Source organism: Clavelina lepadiformis, chromosome 5 (genome assembly GCF_947623445.1).
Source record: "Clavelina lepadiformis chromosome 5, kaClaLepa1.1, whole genome shotgun sequence".
Taxonomy (NCBI): Eukaryota; Metazoa; Chordata; class Ascidiacea; order Aplousobranchia; family Clavelinidae; genus Clavelina; species Clavelina lepadiformis.
This window is the reverse complement of record NC_135244.1, coordinates 16,202,027-16,221,451: the sequence shown is the minus strand read 5'-3', so window position 1 is coordinate 16,221,451 and position 19,425 is coordinate 16,202,027. Positions and strand designations below refer to the sequence as shown.

Sequence of the window (19,425 nt, the reverse complement as noted above, 5' to 3'; positions counted from 1 at the left end):
GTACCAGCAGGCTAATCCACATTCAAAAAGACTGAAAACTAACAGTATTTTATTATTTACCGACGTCATTTAACGATTGCACATTGCGGGTCACTCTTGTTTGTAAAATATCGAGAACGGCGGTAAATTTTGGATTATCATTATCACGTCATAAACTTCGTTTACCACCCCTGTTGTAAAGAGTGCTATGCCACTTAGGAGTGTTGAGAGCAACTGCCAAAAAACGGGACACGTCTGGTCCCTAAATAATTTTGTCTTCGTTACAAATTGTTACGCACGTTGTAGTTACGGAAAGCTACAAAAAGCAATTGCACTGGAAGCTCGTTAACCACGAGTTGAAGTGACCGATTGGACTACATCGAGCTGTCCGAATTCCAGTTAACCGAAGTGTTGATTTCGAAATAACCTTTGAAATGGTATCTGAGTGATAAAAATGCACTTTAGGCTATCAATAAACGCTCGTTTTTGTTGAAGGTCTCTTTTGGTAAAAAGATTAAAATTTATTTGATATTAAAACAATAGAATACAGTATAATACTGGTGTTAAACGTAGCATTGGTAATGTCTAACAGTCTAACTGATATAGGCGTTGCCGTTTAATTATAAGCCTATATAGTACCCTTTTCTATACCCTACTACTCAAATACTGGTTGGTGACAGCCTCGACCGGGTTTCTTATGTGTTTTACGCCGGGCGATCAATGAAGCCTTAAATTTTATAGAACGCAAAATAAATGTTCGACATTTGTAGCTCCTAACAAGTTAATAAGACATTATTAAAACGAATCATTACGGCGTTTTGCATCATACAAAGAATAGTTTTTGGATTTATTTCGAGATAACGGTGGCTATTTATGGCTTAGATCAGGGATGTCCAACCCGCGGGCCACAGTGCGGCCCACCTGAGATTTTTGTGCGGCCCGCTAGTCATTTTCACTCCAAGTAGTATTTTGAGCTTTGAATCTTAGCCTAATTAAAATGTACCAGTCAGCTCTTTATGTACCCATTTTTCTTGAAATTTAATAGGTTCTGCGGCCCAATGAATTATTTCAAGTGACAATGCGGCCCACTATAATAAAAGGTTGGACATCCCTGGCTTAGATACTACAAAAATACTTCCAATAAAATCGAAATGTCGTGTTGTAGGGCTTCAGGTTATTAGTAGTTTTTAACATGCATTGTGATGGGCGATTTGCCAGAACCGATATAGTTGCTTCGGGCATTTTGCATTCAGCAAAGTGGAGTTAACAATTTTTAGGGTAGGTCTCCGTTCCCGAGTGTTGTTCATGAGCTGGCTACAAATTGGACATAGATGCCAGCTGCGAGAGACTTTCAGGCAGGACAACCAGGCTTGTTTTTGGTTTCAAAACAGCCACCAAAGTTGAAATAATTTTTACCAACCTTTTCCTCGATCCGTGATTAATCCAACAAAAACATTTGGCGTTTCTGTTGTCCAGTTTGCATTAACCCAAAGTGGTCTTGCACAAAAATCCCTGAAAACGCCTAAAATTGTCAACAAGCAAAATATTTTAAGAAATAACACTCCCACGTTGAAAATATTTTATGCGTGCTGGTTTGTAGATCTACTCTAAAGTGTTACCTTCGATAGGTAAGCTACCCTATTTACCATATTTTAATCAACATTAGGCTAGGTATGCCTATTGCATTTTGGAAAGTTTTCAAAACAATCTCAGGGTTAATTATATTTTCTATGATTTGGGAATTTTTTTAAACCTACAAGTAAATAAATAATACGCTGTACTATAGTTTATAAGTTAGTGTGTTCATTGTTAATCAATTTCTTTCACATTGAAGATGGATGTATTCAGAATCTGTAAGCAGCAAAAAGCAAATTTTTGCAAGGTTTTAGCTGTCAAAAATCAGCAATCAGTTAAGTTTGCAGAACATTTAGTAAAAAATGCAATAAAAAGATGGAAACTAAAGCGCATATTTTACGTAATTTCTAATTGTATTGGGCTAATTAGCCTGGTTATAGCGTGTTGTGGACTGCAACCCAATGCCGTATTGCTATTAATATCATCAACATGTAACTTTGTAGTCTATAGATATATACGTTACAGTTAAAAAAAAATTATACTTGGCTGTTTTCTTGCGTGTATATAGCTAAACGGAAAAAAATTTAGAAGATTGAAGACAAAACTTTCCAAAATAAAGTTCATTTTTGGTAACGAGTGTAGCTTAAATAAATCCAACCACCGAAACCGTTGTACAAACAAAAATAATGACATTGCTAAGCAGCTTGTTTTCAAACTAAAATTGAGAACAAGGTTATAGAAAATCGTAGGGGAGAGCTTATTGTTAGAATATTTGTTTATTGCTTGATAAATACAGTACAGTACAGTACAGTACAGCGCATAAAAAAAGAATAATTTTTGCCAAGCGAAGATTTTCTGCAAACGGCTTACTGCGTGATTTCTGTAAGGACTAGGCTACATGGTTTTTGATATAAGCAAACTTTGAAAGGCTTTTGTAGTTTTTCCCCAAGAGGCCAGCTCCGTATAATTGTACATTAAAATTTAATTATGCAAATAGAATTAAATTATGTAAAATGACCATATTTTTGCAGTAAGGAAATTCGTTGAAGCTAGGTTGATCTGACAGCCTGAAGCGAAACGAGCAAAATCTAACATGTATTTCAAACTATGTTGCGCGCGACTGCTTTGTCTTTTGAAAATACAAAACCCTTAAATGAATATATCGTGTAGTGTTGTTATTTTGAAATTATAAAGAGCTGCTGCACAAAATCAAATCATGGTAATTGCTTACATTTGTGAAACCAATCACGGTGGTAAAGTTAATATACTTGTTAAGCACAGGAATTCACAGTCGGGGGTGTAGCTCACATGGTAGAGCGCGCGCTTAGCATGCGCGAGGTACCGGGATCGATACCCGGCACCTCCACTAAAATTTTGCTCAAAGATTCTAATACAAACAGTATCATACCCCCATGTTAGGAATTTTTTGAATCTATTTTTAAGGTATAATTTGTAATGCAATTTCAACATAAAAAAACAAGCAAATTAGAGTTGGAAGTACGCAGTGCTGCGCATTATTATCGTTATGTTATGCTAATATACCATGCTGGTTTTGGTGGCTTATGAACTGTGATTTCCGGTTAACAATTAATAAAGTTTAATAAAACTAAAGAAAAACAAAAATGCAGCACAAATTGCGCTCAGAATAAATAGACTGTCGCAGCAGCATGATGCTGTAAAACTCGCAAAAGGTTGTAATTATCAAAGAATTATAAAACATATTAAGTACAGAAAATAAGAGTGACGAATCGGATTTTGTGTTTCCATACTGCATTTCATAAACATATAGCAGTACAAATACTGATTGGATGCTTGGGAACAGGTAAAGTTGGTATTTTCTGCTTGATTGCACACAAAAAATACAGCTAGCATTGTTGGAAGACGTCTTCAAAAGTTTGCAAATTCAGCTATTAGTTTTGGATCAATACAGCTTTGCTCAATTGGTACATCAATGTCGTATTCTTTGAAATTTGATCGGTGACGTGATTGCTTTCTCGCCCTTTGTGGTATAGGCAACTCTGAATGATGAGCTGGTAAAGGTTCGGTGAAAAAGTAAGCATGAAGCAAGGCCTCTTCTGCAGCTATTCTCTACGATTTGAAAAAAATATAAGGAATTACTAAAAAATACGTTATTGTCATTAAGCTAGCAATAACACTGAAACAAGAGATAAACACCAATCTCTGGAAGTACAGATGCACGGGAATGAAATACTAGCATGGCCTGGTCCTATGGCTATTTAAGTATAGAGAGATCAGTAACTTACTCTTGCATTCCTACATTTTAATAGATGAGTATTGCCCAGACAAGACCTTAAGTCATGGCATTTTAAAATTTATTTTCTAATTAATAGAAAATTATATTTAGCTAAAGCCCATACTTTACCTTCTTGGAAGGATAAACTAAAAACCTCTTCAACAAATCTACCGCATCATCAGATGCATCAGGAACTATTTCCTCCAATGGGATGGGAGGATTTTCAGGAAAAGTGATTTTATTATAATCAGGTAAAGATGACATCCCAGGCCAAAGTTGTTCACTGGGGGTGCCAAGGACACGCAGCACACAGCATAGTTGTTCAATATCATTTTCACCCTTTAAAAAAAACAGTTACAGAACTAACACGTGCTCACGAGTTACACGCAACTTAGAACTGGAATAATACTGCGCATGGTGTAAAGGATTATTAAAAGTAGTGGGTATAATTGATCCAATTTACACCAAAACAAGACTAATGAAAACATTACAGGAAACAAAGGTGAGTTGTTCAACAGTTCACCATAGATACAGCCTACAGCCCACAAGTCAACACCTTCATCATATTGTCTTGCACCATACAGCAGCTCAGGTGATCTATACCACCTGTCAAATTTGAGTTAATTTTGTCAAGTTTGTAAAATTAACATCAATTGTATACTTATAATACAAACAATGTTGATAATCCTATAATTTACATTTAGTTTCACCTTGTGGCCACCTGATGACTGTACTGCCTTCCAGTGTCGTTATCGAACACACGAGCAAGACCAAAGTCAGCAATTTTTAAATGTCCTGTTGAGCTGATTAGCAAATTCGCTGGTTTTAAATCCTAAAAATTTACTGCTATATCAAATAACGTATCTTCTCATGTTTCTGAGTCAGAAACCTGTTATTCAAATAGATTGTTTTTAATAAAGTGGTTTTCAACCTTGGTATGCTTACGAACTGACAACGAACTTTGCATCTGTAAAATACATTTTATAAGATAAATATTGCAAAACATAACATGCTCTTTGATGCATATTTGCTTTCCGTAAAAAGAGAAACAATAGTCTTGCATTTCATACAATTCCATTTTGGCCAAAAAAAATCGCTTTTATATCACAATGATTCACAAGTCCTTGTCTTAGCTGTTCAATGACACGATTTAAGTCACATCCACAGTGACACTTTTTGGAGACAAGAAATGAGAGATGAAAATTTGTGGCAACATATTTATCACAATTAATTACAGAAAAGTTCAATGCTATTTGCACAAGCAATATATTTCGCATATATGTAATTTTGTATGTTTTATTTCCATGCAAATGCTATTACATTTATACAAAAATTTTATGGTGCTTCTTATAATGGTTGCTATGAAATCAATATGAACGAGCATAGTCATAGAGATGGCCAACACTCTTAAAAATTTTCTAAAGGTGACAAGGTCTCCCAGACACCCTTGGAAATTGGCACCTACGTTTTAGATAAGAACGTATTGTTTTGTAATACAGTATAAGAAACTTACCCTGTGAATGATGTTGTTTTGATGACAAAATGCAACGCCTTTCAATAGCATCATCATGTAGCTTTTTATCTGACCCTCTGTCAGTGGTCGCTCTGAATTTCTTATTACTTCAGATAAGTCTGACAGCATGTATTCAAACACAAGGACAAATCCTGTACCATGTGGAAAAACATCATGAAGTTTTACAACCTGTAAAAGCAAAATATATCTTTATTATGAAAGTGTGTTAGACAAGTCATCCTGTATCAGGTCTACTGACTCTAGAAATGATTGCATTCATTTTGGTACTCACAATAATAATGTCTCTTAACAAATATTACTTGACATACTGTCATTATTAGCAAGTAACAAACTTGAACAGTACATTTTCTACATTGCAGTGAATCATGTCTATGCCATTTGATTTGATAGTAGGTCATAGTTTGTGAATCATTTTAAACATACATCACTTCCTATTTTCCTTTATTATATTCTATTTATGATAACCCATTATCTTCCCCATAATAGCCCAGTGTCTGTTCAGCGTAATGCGTACGCCAGTTTGGCGTAAGTTCAGTTTGGCTTAACTCATGTGGAATGCACCCCGGATAATAACCTGATGTAAACTATCATATCAACCTTAGTGCACAGCATGGGAATTGCATCCTGAAGATATTTTGCATAGATTATGCTTTATATTGCAACACAATGTTAACGATGTACTCCCAGGGATCTCATAGAAAAGTTTATCATTGCTTATCATCCAGGCACATAAAATGTTATGACTAAACTTTCTTAAGAAGTTGTTGACAAAGTTAACACACAAAAAGTAATTACATCTAAATTTAAAATGAGACAGGCCATGAAGACGGAGAATATTGTTGTGCAGCTAAAAAATGAGGGTAGTTTATGATAAAAAAATACCATACACTCTGTTTCCAATTGAAAGTTGTCAGTAATTGTTTCAGTGTAAGTTTTTGGGCAAAAATATATAGTCTAGAGAAAGAAACGTTTAAGCTAACATTTTGTGCTTCTTCGCAATCACCACCAATTTCCTGGAGTGCTTTAATTTCTCTCAATGCTTGGTTTGGAATTCCATCTTCTATTTTGCGCAATGGGACTTTTTTCAAAGCCACAATCTCCCCACTCTGTAACAAATTAAAAACATAATCTTGGCTTAAATTGAATTAAAAATGTCTGTAATAACACAATTTACTGTAACTCCGTGATATCTAGGTTGTTAAAATTATCAAAACTGGTAATGAATGATGAAGAGTACTTCATGCAATACGTTAACTTGTACGTTTATTGGCCGTGCTATCTTACAGCATAACACATTCCTATTATTGCCATCTTGCATGTTTTAAACCCTTGAGTCCTGGCCATTTCTTCTGTTAATTAGCCTAATTGTTCGTGAGCATATTTTTAGAGTGACTATTTCACCATAAGTATTTCACGTACCCCATTGTTAAAGCTAGATTAAGATAATGAGTAATTACTCGAATTGGCTCCTGTAGCATGGAAACAAAATATTTCAAAAAAAATTAAAAAAGCTGTAGCCTAGTTAGGCCTACCTCAATATGCTTTGCTTTAAAAACAATGCCATGAGCGCCTTCTCCGATTCTTCCCAAGATATGGTATTGTTCCATTAGGCTACCAGTTTTTAAAACAGTTTATTAGAAATTTATTGTTAAAGTAGATACATGAACTGAAAATTTTACGATCAACAGCCATACGCGTACCAACCCGATTTACAAGCGAAGTAAAGTTAGCAAAACTAGACAATACCTCTACCCTGTCTATTCCATATCAAAACATTTGGAAAAGCGTTTGTGTCTCATAGTAGCCGTCAACTCATCCGTGACGATTTACGTAGACATATCGGGTGGAAGGAATATTTGAATTAACAGAATGTTTTTTGATGACATAAGTGCTAAACATTTCTTTCGAAGTTAGTAAGATCTTTTAAATTCATTAAAAATCCTTAAAAACGTTTATTTAAAAATTTAAGAATGGAATTAAAAATGAATTACTGTATTAGCATGAGTTGATTTTTAACAAAACTGCGCCCCGTGTGACCATTTGCGTAAACGTTAAATGCAAACATTTTTGGTTCTGGAACTGTTGCCCCTGTTGTTTGAAAACTCATTGATTTTCTTATGTACAAATATTCTCCGTAAGGTGAGTGTGGTGGAAAATGGTACATACTTTAAACTACTGATCTTTATAGATGTTTCCGTAAACATATTTCGAGTCAAGTATGTACGGTGTAGCCTATGGCCGTATGGATAATGTTTTGAAATGTTTAGCGTTACACTAGCCTAGAATACCTTATGTCACTTTATGATATGAAGAAATAAGAGTATGAAAGCATGAATAGAAGTAATGACGTAATAATTCCGCAATACTCGATCCTGATATGAGTGTACAATTGTATACAATGGATGACTTTTATTTCATTGTGTTTGGCAGTTTGTAAAGTATGTTAGGCCTAGGCCAGCTATGCAAGCGGCTTAAAGTAAACGTCTTGCAATCTGCAACTTAATAGAAAATTCAGCGCTTATATAAGTTAGGTTATGGGACTCTGTATACCTGACTGGAAAGTCCGACAGTTTTCAACGAGAAATAATACATGCAAATTTTGGCGTGATGGTGTGCACTGAAGCCTCAATTCTTTGTTTACTTATTAAAAATTGGCATTCGAACAACCAGTTTTTGTCTATTTATTATAAATCGGTGTGAAGCTAAAAACATTTGGGGTGCACATTGATGAATCTTGTGTGTACGTCTGCCACAATTTCCACTGTGGTCTGTATAACATTGTGTTACTTTCCACCATGTTGGTAGATAGCCTACTGATTGATAGTTATTATTGAAGTGGCGGATTCATTTTCTTACTTCTGCCAGGAGATAATCAAACATGGAGCCCTCGACATCAGGAGGATTTCTATCTCCTGGTGGAACACAACCTCGAGAAAGCGTTGAACTGCAAAAGTTGTTGATTGATGAGAGATTGCGATGTGAAACCCATAGAACAAATTATCAAACATTGAAAGAAGAGCATAAAAAGTAAGTATCAGTTCACTAGTATAGTGATCAATAAATAATGCTTGTAATAGTTTAGTTTGATGATTTACTTTTGATATTGTTCACTAGACTTGTAATGTCTTTGTCTGTTGTAAAGCGTAAAATGTGCCAGTTGCTAACTGAAGCATTGTTAATAATTGCACTGTTTTATTCATGTTTAATTTATTAGAGTTCAGGATGAATATATTCAGGTAAAAGAGGAGCTGGCAAAATTTCAAATGAATGATGTCGAATCTTCAGAACAAACACAGGAGCTCATACAAAACTTACAAGCACAACTTGCTTCAAAATGCCGTGAGGTGCATTGTCTTTTATACTGCTTTAAAGTGCATTATATTATGGAGAATGTTGTTTCCTATGACGTTAATGATGTACCCAAACAAAAATAATAATTTGGGCCCATGTGAACACAAAAATCTGCCATGTTGACACAAACAAATCGAAATCTATATATGCCCATTGCCAAAACAATAATTGTTAATGTACAGTGCTCCATTTGGAATGCGTAACATAATCGAGTTATAGTTAAATTGATCTTCAATGTTGTTTGGTAAAAAATATAGCACTGCTTTTGTGACTAAATCATGCGGAAAATCTGTGATTTTAATAATTTTATTAGCTATGTTCTATTTGTATAGGTTTTCAAGTTTGGGTTAATATTATTGCTGACATTGTGTCCCTACTAGATCTACTGGCGGAGCAATTTGTTGTAAAAATGGCCATCTATTTTACAAGTTAATAAAGACATTATGTGCTTTCATAGTTTGGTTGGTGCCATGACGTAACTTGATAACTGATCATAACTCACTATCTATCTATGTCGATATGTAGCTGGAGGAAGTTCGATCCCAGACCCTGCATCCTGGAAAACTTGAAATCATAAAAGCAGAAGTTACAAAAGAACTGGAGGAACCACTGAAGGCTCACATGTTAGCCATGGATAGGGTGAGCACTTGAGTTAATTTAAAATTAGCAATTAATTATGAACTAATGCTATGTAATTAATCAGCCATTTTTATTAGTTTATGTAATAAGTTTAATTAGTCGAAGTGGTACCTTCTAACCTTCATTACTTTTAAGCTTTGTTTAAGATGCAGCTGCAACGTGACGAGCCCATTGATTATTTTTATTATTTTTTATATATGGAATTATGCGTAATGAATTTGTTTCCTATTATGTTAAAGGAAGTTGAAAAGTATCGAGGAGAATATAACAAACTTCGTTACGAAAACACCTTTTTGAAAGCAGAATATGAACATGCAAAAGCTGAACACCAGCGAAACTTAGAAGAACAAAATCTCAGGTTCAGGTTTTGTTCTCGAAAACCTATATAAAGAAAAATTATTTATCATTTGTTCTGCAGTAATCATTAAAATTGTGCAAACATTTCAATAAACTAACGTACACTTTATTTGTTACTTTCTTCAATGGTTCACTTTTGTAAATTGCTTTATTTTAAATAAATGGTTTGATTTTAGACAGTTTGTGTCTAAGAAATTACTGCGTTTAAATTCCGATGATCTAAAGGTTTCCATTCAATGTTTTATTTGCTTGGTTGTAGTTGAAAGCATAGGTAACATGATGATTGTTCACTGTTTACATAGACACCAAGCACTTGTTGCTGCACTGAAGCAAGAAAGAGATGATTTATTAAAGAATCAACATTCAACAACTGATGTTGACGCACAAAAAATTACCCATTTGCAAAGAAACAAAAATCAGCTTGAACAAAGGGTAACATTAGACTTTCACTTACAAATAATCATTATACTATTATTTATATTTAATAATTTAGTAGGTATTTAAAGTATTTAGTATTACTTTTATCTCCATAAATAATTTGTCATTCTATTGGCATTTAAGAAGTATATACATAATACAAACAAATTTTTTCTGCACAGGTAAAAAATCTGTTGGATGAAATGGCTGAATTACGTAAACAGAAAGAGCACGTAGCTGTCGAAGCTGATTCTGTGCAGAGGTCCCAGGCAAAAGATCTTGCCCGCTTACAAGCCAATATAAAAGCCATTGAGGTAAAACAAAAATTTTTATCAATGAATTGGACAAGAATGAGATGAGCTGTTGTCAAGTACAACGTGTTTGGTTTTGGATGAGTTTCATTGATAAATAAGCAACATGACAGTTTATACCTTATTTATTGTTTCAAAACTATGTGATTTTGAAAATTTGATTCCTTTAAAAAGTTATTCCCTTTAACAGAGTGAAAAAAGATCGAACGAAATGCAGTGTGAGAGGTTACAGAAAGAGTTGTGGGACTCGAATGAACAGAAATCAAGACTCACACAACAAATTAAGGATCTGAACAAAGAATGTACTTCCCTGAGGTAATTGTGACAGAATGCTTATTTGAAGCTGTGACAATTGCTGTGCTCTTCTTTGGAATAGCCTCTCTTTTAACCATAATGTCTCGTGACCAACAACAGAAACTCTTTGGATGAGGAAACTCATCGCCACAAAGTGGAGCTAACTAACGGCAAATTAGAAACGCTTAAGATGAAAGGGGAGCTGGAAAGAGATCGAGATTCACTTGCAAGCAAAAACCATGGTAATTAAGAATTATTTTGTGCTCTCAGCATACAATTAGACACTGCAATACATAAAAAAGCCACATACATCTATTGGAAATTAGCAAACATTTTTTACGCTGAAGCCCAGGGTTTAGCCCACTTTGTTTAGTCAGGTTAATATGTTTTTGTACTGATGTTTTCTATTGTAATGAAATTGTCATTTCTAGCTTATTTTATTTTCTGTTTAATATGTCTTTTTAGAACTAGAAGCAGAACTAGATATTCTTCGTGCCTCAACTACCAACCACCAGAGGGAGCTTGAGGAAGCAGAGCGCGAGTCGTCTCGTAGGATTCTAGAGTCGAGAGAGGAGGAATGGACAAAAAACAACAGTTTGCAAAATGAAAAGTAAATCTTAAAGTAGCCTAGATTTTAGTCATGTATATTAAAGTCATGAAGAAGTTATGATTAAAGTTAAACTTATGATTAAACTTTAAAGTTATGATTTATCCTATATACTATAGCAAAACACTTTGTTGCAAAAATTTGAAAATTTGTCAGGTTACACGTAAATGTTTACAGGTTGCAACTTGAAGAAAGATGCCGTGAATTAGAACAGCGCCTTGCGAGTGAAAAATCGTCGAGAACGAATGAACGTGAACAGAATGAAGACAAAATGAGGGCGTTAGAGATGGACATCATGTCGCTGAAAAATGAAATCTCACAACTCAAGTAAGTTTAGATTTTTAAATATTTTGTAACATGAAAATGACACTTGGCATGCGTTATAGAAACGTAATTGCAGTTTGCATTTAATGCGTTTGTCGTTTATTGGAGTGATACAGGATTATGTATAGTTTTAACCACACATTACTTGAGATTAATCCCATGCAATTCATCACCATTTAATAGCCTACTGTACACAGCTACGTATGCAGTATAATACTTTTAACATTTTTTATAATATCCTTAACGTTTTTTGTATTTCGACAACGCGTCAACTTTATATTTTTTAACCGTGGAAAGGGTAAGACTTGCACATGAGACACAAACCCGGCAACAATACGAACGAGATCGTGACGAATGTGTCACCTTGCGGCAAAAAATACACGACCGGGAAAGCGAACTGCAAGCTATGACGTCACATCGACAACAGGCCCTCGCCGAAGCGGAACGGGCGAGAGAAGCGATCCGTGACGTACGTTCAGACGCTGAAGCTGCAAGAATGCAAGCTCAGCGAGCACAAAGCGAGGCCGAAAAGTAATTGAGATAAAAAGTAATTGAGTAATGCGGGCTAAGTCCTTCCCACGTACCGTAACATTGTTTGAAAACTTAGGTCCATCGAAGCTCATAAAATTGCTTCCATGGAGGAAAAACATCGAATTCAGACCCGATTGGATCAGGTCGAACACAAGCTGAAGCGATTCAATGAAAATCACGAAAGAGCAAACAGACAACAGCGAAAGTATGTCTCGCTTCCGAAACCCTTCACCCTTTTCGTATGAGTCACGCTTCGCTAAGTGTTGTCTCTTTACTCCTTTAGAATGAAACAAGCAATGCTGGATAAAATCAAGCACCTCAAAGGCAAAGTGCAATTGCTTGAAGCTGAAAAAGAAAAACTGGAAATAGAGATGAAAGCTGGCAGGTAGAATCCAAGTGGTGTGAAAACTTTCTCTGCACTAGTGCAAGTTACCTAAAGATCTGCATTTCAGGCTTTTCTGATTAATATTATTGTATGTACCCAGACACGGTGTGTCTTTAGAAGAACATCATCGCCTCAAACGTCGCATGCGCGAGGTAACGCGACGTCATAACGAGTTTAGACGAGTGGTCGGTTTGGGCGAAAACCTGTCGTCAACTATGAACACCCTCCACGCCGACATGACGTCATTTAACATGATGGGTAAATTTATTTAATAAATTATGTATTGCAACCTTGTTATTGGAACACAGAATAAATGACGTTTGACTTAAAACTTATCAGCACTGTTGTTATACGTTTAAGCCATTGATGAGAAACATTATTTTATCTGATATCCAATACGTACAAGCGGGAAATTATCCCTACTTTACACATTTTCAGGTTTGGGCGACTTAACCAACCTCGCCGCTGGTGGCGAGCTTGAGAAGCAACATCAAAAGGAGCTCTCCCTTATTAGGAAGCGCCTCGATGAAGTCGAGATGCAGCAACAGGAGCAAAATGATGTATTTGACGCCATTGGATCGACGAGACCTGAACAGAAAATGGATGAGAACCTTCGAAGTAATGTAAAGATGGACACTAACCAAGCATCGGATGAGGATCGCGAAAATCGCCGCCATGACGATGAAAATAAGTCGACCGGTAGTGGGAGCCATGAGTACGACGACGATTTTGAATCGCGGTCAACCGCAAGCAGTAAATCTTGAAAACCCGGGAATTACTGTTTTTGTAATTTTTAGAAGTATTATGGCACAGTTGAATGACACATGTTGCTTTTACAATTTTATCGACTTTTACTAAAATTATTATATACGTTTTATACTGATTCTTTTAGTCCTTCCCCAAAGTTAACACTGTGGTGTTAAATCTACTTATGCAATAGACCAGGCATGCACAACTCAAAACAGTACACGGGCCGTTTTAGCGAAAAAATTTTTTTCGCGGGCCGCGTGCTAACGTTGTTGTAACTAACGTGTAGCCTACTTTATAAAATGTGACCGATTAACCGTTGAATAAGAGATATCGTTGAGAAGATGGTTACTGTCAAAAGACGGTTGCCTCTCGCACTACAGTATCTAGTTGTTTTTAACGCTTAGCGGCGGTAAAGCATCGGATTCGTTGATTATGTAACTGTAACCGTGGAAAAAATGCCCGAATGAGCGAAATCACGGAATATCTCGTGGGCCGCATGAAAAGGTTTCGCGGGCCGCATGCGGCCCGCGGGCCGTATGTTGTGCATGCCTGCAATAGACTGACGTGATATTACACTATTGGTACTCGATTGCATGTTTTGCTGAAAACTGGATGACCGAGTGTGGACGAAGGCAATGTACTTACACCATAGATGCAGTTTGCAAGTAAACTTAACTTTACAAACCTTTTTTCTACACAATAAAAGTGGTATCCTGAGATCAAATGTGTGTGGGTGCCAAATTTACGTGTCTAGTATTACAGTTATGTATGCAACTTCATTATTCATTCCTAACCTTTTCTCAAAGTTTGGTGTTAATTTTAATTTAACAATGAGTTCCCGCTGCATGGCAATTCTATGAATTGTTTGTTATACGATTGTTATTGGTGTATGTTTGTATTCAATTTGTTTATTTCATTTGCCCACCTTTGTAGTCAAACTAATTTGTCAATGCAACACCATAAGCTTTGTCTGGTCACTGATATAGCGTGCAGCTGAAGAACATTTCCAACGCTGAGTACAAATGCAGCAATTAATTCTCACCTTCTTTTGTCAACTAACAAAGCGTGGTTGGTAACAGCTGTGCTGGTATATTGTGAGTTTTTTTTCTAAGTTAGTCTTGGATAGTTTAAAAGCTTAGTATTTTAGTAGTTGAAAAGTTTGTATACAGATTACAGATGTTTTCAAGCCTGGTTTGATTGGAGTATTTTGAGTAATCGTTGTCCCAAGATTAAGATGTTAAAATAAATTTATGCAGATTAATTCAGATCTTAATGTTTACAAAAAAATAAAAAGAAGTTATAATTTCAAGAAACGATGTGTTGCTGCGAAAAATGCGAATTACAGTTTGTATTCAATTTATAAATACTTTAGTAAACTTTTCGCTACAGTATCCTATTCAAATAACATAAGATAAATCTAAGCATAGTTACAGGAGGTTCACATTAAGTCAGTTACGCATTGACAATCTAATTTTGTTCTAGCAATTTTGCAAAATTTCTCTAAATTGTTTGTTTTGCTTAAACCAAAAATCAAACATTAATTAGCAAAGATTGTAACATAGTCGGTGCGACATGACGTCACCTGAAAATCAATCCTTTTCAGACAAATGCTTGGTAACAGAATTGAGATGCGCATATCAAAGTTATGATGACGAAGACGACGAGATGTCAGAAACGGGAGAAGAAGGTGAAATGATTCATTTGCTACGAAGAGAAACAGAAAGGAAAAAAGAAGCAAAGTCGTTTTGGACAGGAGATAACCACGACACTTTCGACGTTGAAAAGCAGAACTTGGTGAATAGTAAAACTTGCAGAAAACATGGAGATCTTTCTGAAAGGGAAAAGAGAGTACTAAGCCCAAAAGCACATCCTGATTCCACTGCGCTAAAGTTAGGCAGCTTAGATTCGGCAGAATATCCGAACCCCTTTCTAGGAGACGGTTTGGAGGAGTGCAGTCCGTTTGTGACCAATTCCAAGTCGACATCGCTGTGGTCGATTTCCTCAAATTGCAGCAGTTCACCGTCGTATACACTTCGTAACAACCTTGCCAAGTCGAAACGCTTCGCCAATATGAGCACTGCAGAAGATCGGGATTCCGTGCACTCTCTGCGGGCAGAGAAGACACAAGTTACCGAGCCTGTAATATCTGATGATGAGTTAGCGGCGTTAGAGAGGTCAATATCAAACCATTCTGGACAACATGAAGACCAAGAAAATTCAAAAAGCGAGAGGAAAACGCGCGGTCTTACGTTTTCAGTTCAAGCTTTTAAGTCCCGCACTGAAAGAGATCCAGAGCTTATCAATCAGGATTTGAGGGTGAGATTGTCTGAAAATTGCTTCTGTAAAAAGTATACTAAATAGTTATCATCATCAAGTTTATGCATAATATTTTCACTTAACTAGTTGAACTATTTTTTCATGAAATGACAACTATTTTTGATTAGGTTAACTTTGGCGATGTCATTGCTGAACCGGAAGGTTATTACACGCCTAAATTTTCCTGGAATCTCAGCCAGGAGATTTACGCCTTCGTTAAGGGCTGCTTTTACTCCATCGCTACATGCTTGTTGGGGATTCCTGCGGCATTTCTTTGGGGAATTTGGTTTTCTTTTCTTGCCTGTTTCAACGTTTGGTTCTTGGTGCCCATCCGTCGCAGCCACAGCATCAGTATGTCCTGGTTCAAATCAGTTTGGGGCATCCTCATCTCTTCAATCTGTGATCCCTTCTACCAAAGCTTGGGCATGGTTTTCAACAACATGAACGTACGAACGGAAAAACACGTCGTTTGATAACTAAAGCAATGCTTAACATTTTGGGTTATTGCTGCAAATTGGACAGTTCACTGTTAGATATATTTTGCAAACTCCATAGTCAAGGGTAATTTGTTTGAGCGGAAATGTAAAATGCTTAATATAAGAAATTTCAACAAATGGTTATACATCTTGTACTCTTGTAATAATAAAAATTCGTTCATTTAGTTAAATTGTTAAAAAATATTGATTATATTAAACTCGTAAATAACTTTCTAACTTATTTTATGAATACAATAAATAAGCAACATCTGTAAACGGGTGAATGTTGTTAAATGTTCATGTGAAATATAACTTTTTTCCTAAGCACTACAGAAAAGAGAAGTAGCTCGACTACAGGGTTTTACGCTAACCATTTACTAAAAATTTTCATTCAAGAATGTAGATCTTAGAGTAATGTTTATACCACATACAGTTAAACGAGAAAAGTCTCGCACCCAGGTGCCAACTGAATGTACTAGCCGTTTACGTTTTAATTCTCAAGTTTGGGAATAAATGAATGTCCAATTTACAGTCAGAAATACCACTCATGAAATGGTTAACATACTCTATAGCACGGAACACGGTACTGGTAAATAACGCTTATTTCGAGAATCAGTCATGACTCATGACTTTAGCTGAAGAGCGTTGTTGATAATAATAACCGTTCTAATGCAATGAATTATTCCACAATCCGTTGAGTACCATAAACGTTAAGGTGCCAACCGAAAATGAAAATATTTTGGAATTACTTGTTCTAGGAGAAGTAATGCTATTGCGTCCATGTCTTAATCTCAACGTAAATTATTAAACTTACAAACAGCAGTTAGTATGGTGATGACAACTGTACCGTTTCAAGTTTACCAATTTAACCGCGAACTGAGACGTGCAAACACATGCTTGAACCGCTGAAACCCCTTCATGATACTGAATATGCATTAGACCGTCGGCATATATAAATCCCTCAGGGAGAAAAGCGTCACGTGGCCTTGTCTCCGAGCTTGATATAGAAATGAACCTTTAGTTGAAAGAAGACGAGTGAAGATTTAAATTAAGTATACGTCAGCATCCCAAAACAGATGTCTGTATCTTGTTCTAGTTGCATCTATCTTATGTGCGTAAGTAATTGTCCAGGGTATTGAGCTCTAATGGCATTCCCATTTACCATCGCCTAATAGGTTACCAAAAAGATTTACCCCTGCAAGTAAACTAGTCAGTGGCCATGTCCGATAAGTAAAGTTTATTGTGTATTAAATTATACATTAATACTTTACAAATGCGTCACCAATCGCTATTCAACTGAAGTTATCTTTATCTACCTAATCGACACATTTATGTTAATCAAATTAGCAGATAAAGATTAGTATCGTTATGTGATAACTGATTATCCACCTATAGATTTCATATGCACATAAGTACCGTATATACTGTATGTTTGGTTTAATAGTGAGAATCCAGAAATGTATGTAAAATGAAAATTATTACAGTTTACATTAGGTTTTTAATAAGACTTTAAACTACCTTACGACGTTGGGAAACAGACATTAACCAAACTACTGGCGAATTCGTTAATTAAACTTCGCATAACATTTGTTTATAAGCAAGGCGATTTTGGTATAGAAAGGTTAAAAATAAGGAGCTACTTTTATTAAAGTCGTTTGTGGATTTATTTATTAAAATAGTCCTTGGACGTCTCCTATCTTATCCTGTTATTACTAATTGTTATCCTATCATTACAATACATTGAATCATACAGACTTTTGGCACTTGACAAAACATTATGCCATTCCTTCACAACTAACAGCATACAGCAACTTTAAACTGTCTGCCGCACAAGCGAGATTTTTGAAAGACATTGCTGTAGGTTGATGGTATGAATCTGAGACTTAAAAACCTTTTTCAAGCGATTCTGTTCAACAACTACGGCAAAGCAAAGGTTCGCGTGTTTTGTTTTCGCAGGTTCTCGCACCAACCCAATGACGACCCTGCTGGGTTGTGTTTTTTGATGTCAAACCTTATTTATGACACACTTCTAATTTTGCATGTCACACAGCCATGACAGAAGCAAGTTGACTCGAAGCGTTGCCGACCAGTAATACAAAAATAGCCTTGTTGAGACAGTGAATACTGTCTCATTTTCACAGAAGGTTTTTACAACATTTATTTTGATACACTGTATAGTATGCTTATGCTTATGCTTCATTATGCTTATCCTCGAAGTGAGGAAAGTCTTGGACATGACTTAAACCCGGCAATGATTCCTTATCGCTTTAACCCCGGTTACCAAGCTAGCCTTTGTTCTAGACACACTCAGTTTTTATTTATTTTTTATTTTTTTTATATCGTGAGGCCCGATTTTGATACAGTTCACCATGATCACAGAACAGAAGGATGCGTCGTATAATGCTCGTAGGATTACAACGGAAGCGTCAGTGGGTATCAAACAGGGGTATCGAGCATTTTTGCAAGCCCATAGATCTTACCACTCCGCTCCGGAGCCGACAGTATGACGAAAACAAAAGCCTGAACTGTCAACACGTTAGCGCTTGATGTAGTCGTTGTAAAACTATTATCAGTTGCAGCAAACTAAGGCTGAGTTTGAAAGTATTGGCAATTTACTTTAATACTATTACTACATATAATATACAATCACACTTGAAATAACCAAAGGCAAATTCACTTCAATATGTAGTCAAGTAGGGTATATAATGATGGTTTCATTAGCTAAGTAACAAAAATTAATAATTGCATAGAATTAAATCCATATTAAGTTAACACATGTTAATAAGCCTAATTATAAGCGATTACAGTTTTTAACGGCAGCAAAGCTGTAACTCATGACCCGATTTATTATAATGTTCACTCACATTATATATTATAATGTTTATAATGTTCACTCACTCACAAAACGTCATCTCAGATAAAACTACAAAAGATATATCATCCAAACTCGTTTAATGTGTGGACGTAGTTGTTTAGTCGAAGATATTTTTGGTTTTCATTAGTAGCGTTCAAGGATGTTGCAGATATTTAGTTATTGTAAGTGTTTGAATAAACTGTCGATTTCCATTTTTTATCTTTAATCTTTGTATTTGTAACTACCATTTATCATTTTCATCATTTCGTCTATGTAACAGCTGTTTTATGTCATTTCCCGGCCGGCTTACCTCATTCTTTTAAATGAACAAATAACGCGTTTTTAATCCATGCAGTTGCCAAATGTACAAATGATGTTTCTTTTTTTGCATTTACGACGTCAACAAGGGGAAAAGTGTGGAATAGTGCTACGAGAAAAAGGCAGCGTTAAGAGACCGGCATCTGTTGCAAG

The 19,425-nt window shown here is 35.8% G+C and overlaps 3 protein-coding genes, 1 long non-coding RNA gene and 1 other non-coding gene across 6 annotated transcripts; 4 read left to right on the top strand and 1 right to left on the bottom strand.

Annotated features, from left to right (window-relative positions):
- The first annotated feature begins 2,847 nt into the window (after positions 1-2,847).
- Trnaa-agc (transfer RNA alanine (anticodon AGC)) lies at positions 2,848-2,920 on the top strand. The gene has a single exon. It is a non-coding gene; the product is annotated as a tRNA-Ala (tRNA).
- Positions 2,921-2,967: 47 nt separating this feature from the next.
- LOC143460909 (cyclin-dependent kinase 20-like) lies at positions 2,968-7,100 on the bottom strand. The gene is made up of 7 exons (XM_076958590.1): positions 6,875-7,100; positions 6,323-6,448; positions 5,322-5,510; positions 4,519-4,640; positions 4,300-4,414; positions 3,938-4,147; positions 2,968-3,642 (listed from the first exon to the last, which is right to left on the bottom strand). Exons 1-7 carry the CDS (start codon positions 6,947-6,949, stop codon positions 3,442-3,444), a joined length of 1,038 nt encoding a protein of 345 aa, XP_076814705.1. The 5' UTR covers positions 6,950-7,100; the 3' UTR covers positions 2,968-3,441.
- On the top strand, positions 3,928-5,144 carry LOC143460910 (uncharacterized). Its single transcript, XR_013117972.1, has 3 exons — positions 3,928-4,059; positions 4,302-4,400; positions 4,513-5,144. It is a non-coding gene; the product is annotated as an uncharacterized LOC143460910 (long non-coding RNA).
- A 305-nt stretch (positions 7,101-7,405) lies between the features above and the next one.
- LOC143460493 (centrosomal protein of 83 kDa-like) lies at positions 7,406-14,271 on the top strand. Of its 2 annotated transcripts, XM_076958008.1 has the most exons (16): positions 7,406-7,481; positions 8,208-8,369; positions 8,557-8,686; positions 9,219-9,332; positions 9,572-9,690; positions 9,992-10,121; positions 10,289-10,420; positions 10,608-10,732; positions 10,832-10,953; positions 11,177-11,321; positions 11,496-11,645; positions 11,940-12,173; positions 12,250-12,378; positions 12,457-12,558; positions 12,659-12,816; positions 12,997-14,271. In XM_076958008.1, the coding sequence occupies exons 2-16, from the start codon at positions 8,221-8,223 to the stop codon at positions 13,320-13,322; spliced, it is 2,265 nt and encodes a 754-aa protein (XP_076814123.1). In that variant the 5' UTR covers positions 7,406-7,481; positions 8,208-8,220; the 3' UTR covers positions 13,323-14,271. The 2 variants fall into 2 exon arrangements, with proteins under 2 accessions (XP_076814123.1, XP_076814124.1); XM_076958009.1 differs by lacking the exon at positions 7,406-7,481 and having other exon boundaries at positions 8,232-8,369; positions 8,579-8,686.
- A 523-nt stretch (positions 14,272-14,794) lies between these two features.
- On the top strand, positions 14,795-16,380 carry LOC143459663 (uncharacterized). Its single transcript, XM_076956888.1, has 2 exons — positions 14,795-15,624; positions 15,753-16,380. The coding sequence occupies exons 1-2, from the start codon at positions 14,881-14,883 to the stop codon at positions 16,095-16,097; spliced, it is 1,089 nt and encodes a 362-aa protein (XP_076813003.1). The 5' UTR covers positions 14,795-14,880; the 3' UTR covers positions 16,098-16,380.
- Positions 16,381-19,425: the final 3,045 nt, after the last annotated feature.

Bases quoted from the DNA above. Each gene is read 5' to 3' on its own strand.
- LOC143460909 (XM_076958590.1), bottom strand. From the start codon at position 6,949: ATGGAACAATACCATATCTTGGGAAGAATCGGAGAAGGCGCTCATGGC. The intron at 6,449-6,874 runs GTAGGCCTAACT...AATTTGTTACAG, and splicing joins TTAAAGCAAAGCATATTGAG to AGTGGGGAGATTGTGGCTTT. The intron at 5,511-6,322 runs GTTAGCTTAAAC...TTGCTTTTACAG, and splicing joins ATTGCGAAGAAGCACAAAAT to GTTGTAAAACTTCATGATGT.
- LOC143460493 (XM_076958008.1), top strand. From the start codon at position 8,221: ATGGAGCCCTCGACATCAGGAGGATTTCTATCTCCTGGTGGAACACAA. The intron at 9,691-9,991 runs GTTCAGGTTTTG...CTGTTTACATAG, and splicing joins TTAGAAGAACAAAATCTCAG to ACACCAAGCACTTGTTGCTG. The intron at 10,122-10,288 runs GTAACATTAGAC...TTTTCTGCACAG, and splicing joins AAAATCAGCTTGAACAAAGG to GTAAAAAATCTGTTGGATGA.
- LOC143459663 (XM_076956888.1), top strand. From the start codon at position 14,881: ATGACGTCACCTGAAAATCAATCCTTTTCAGACAAATGCTTGGTAACA. The intron at 15,625-15,752 runs GTGAGATTGTCT...ATTTTTGATTAG, and splicing joins TTATCAATCAGGATTTGAGG to GTTAACTTTGGCGATGTCAT.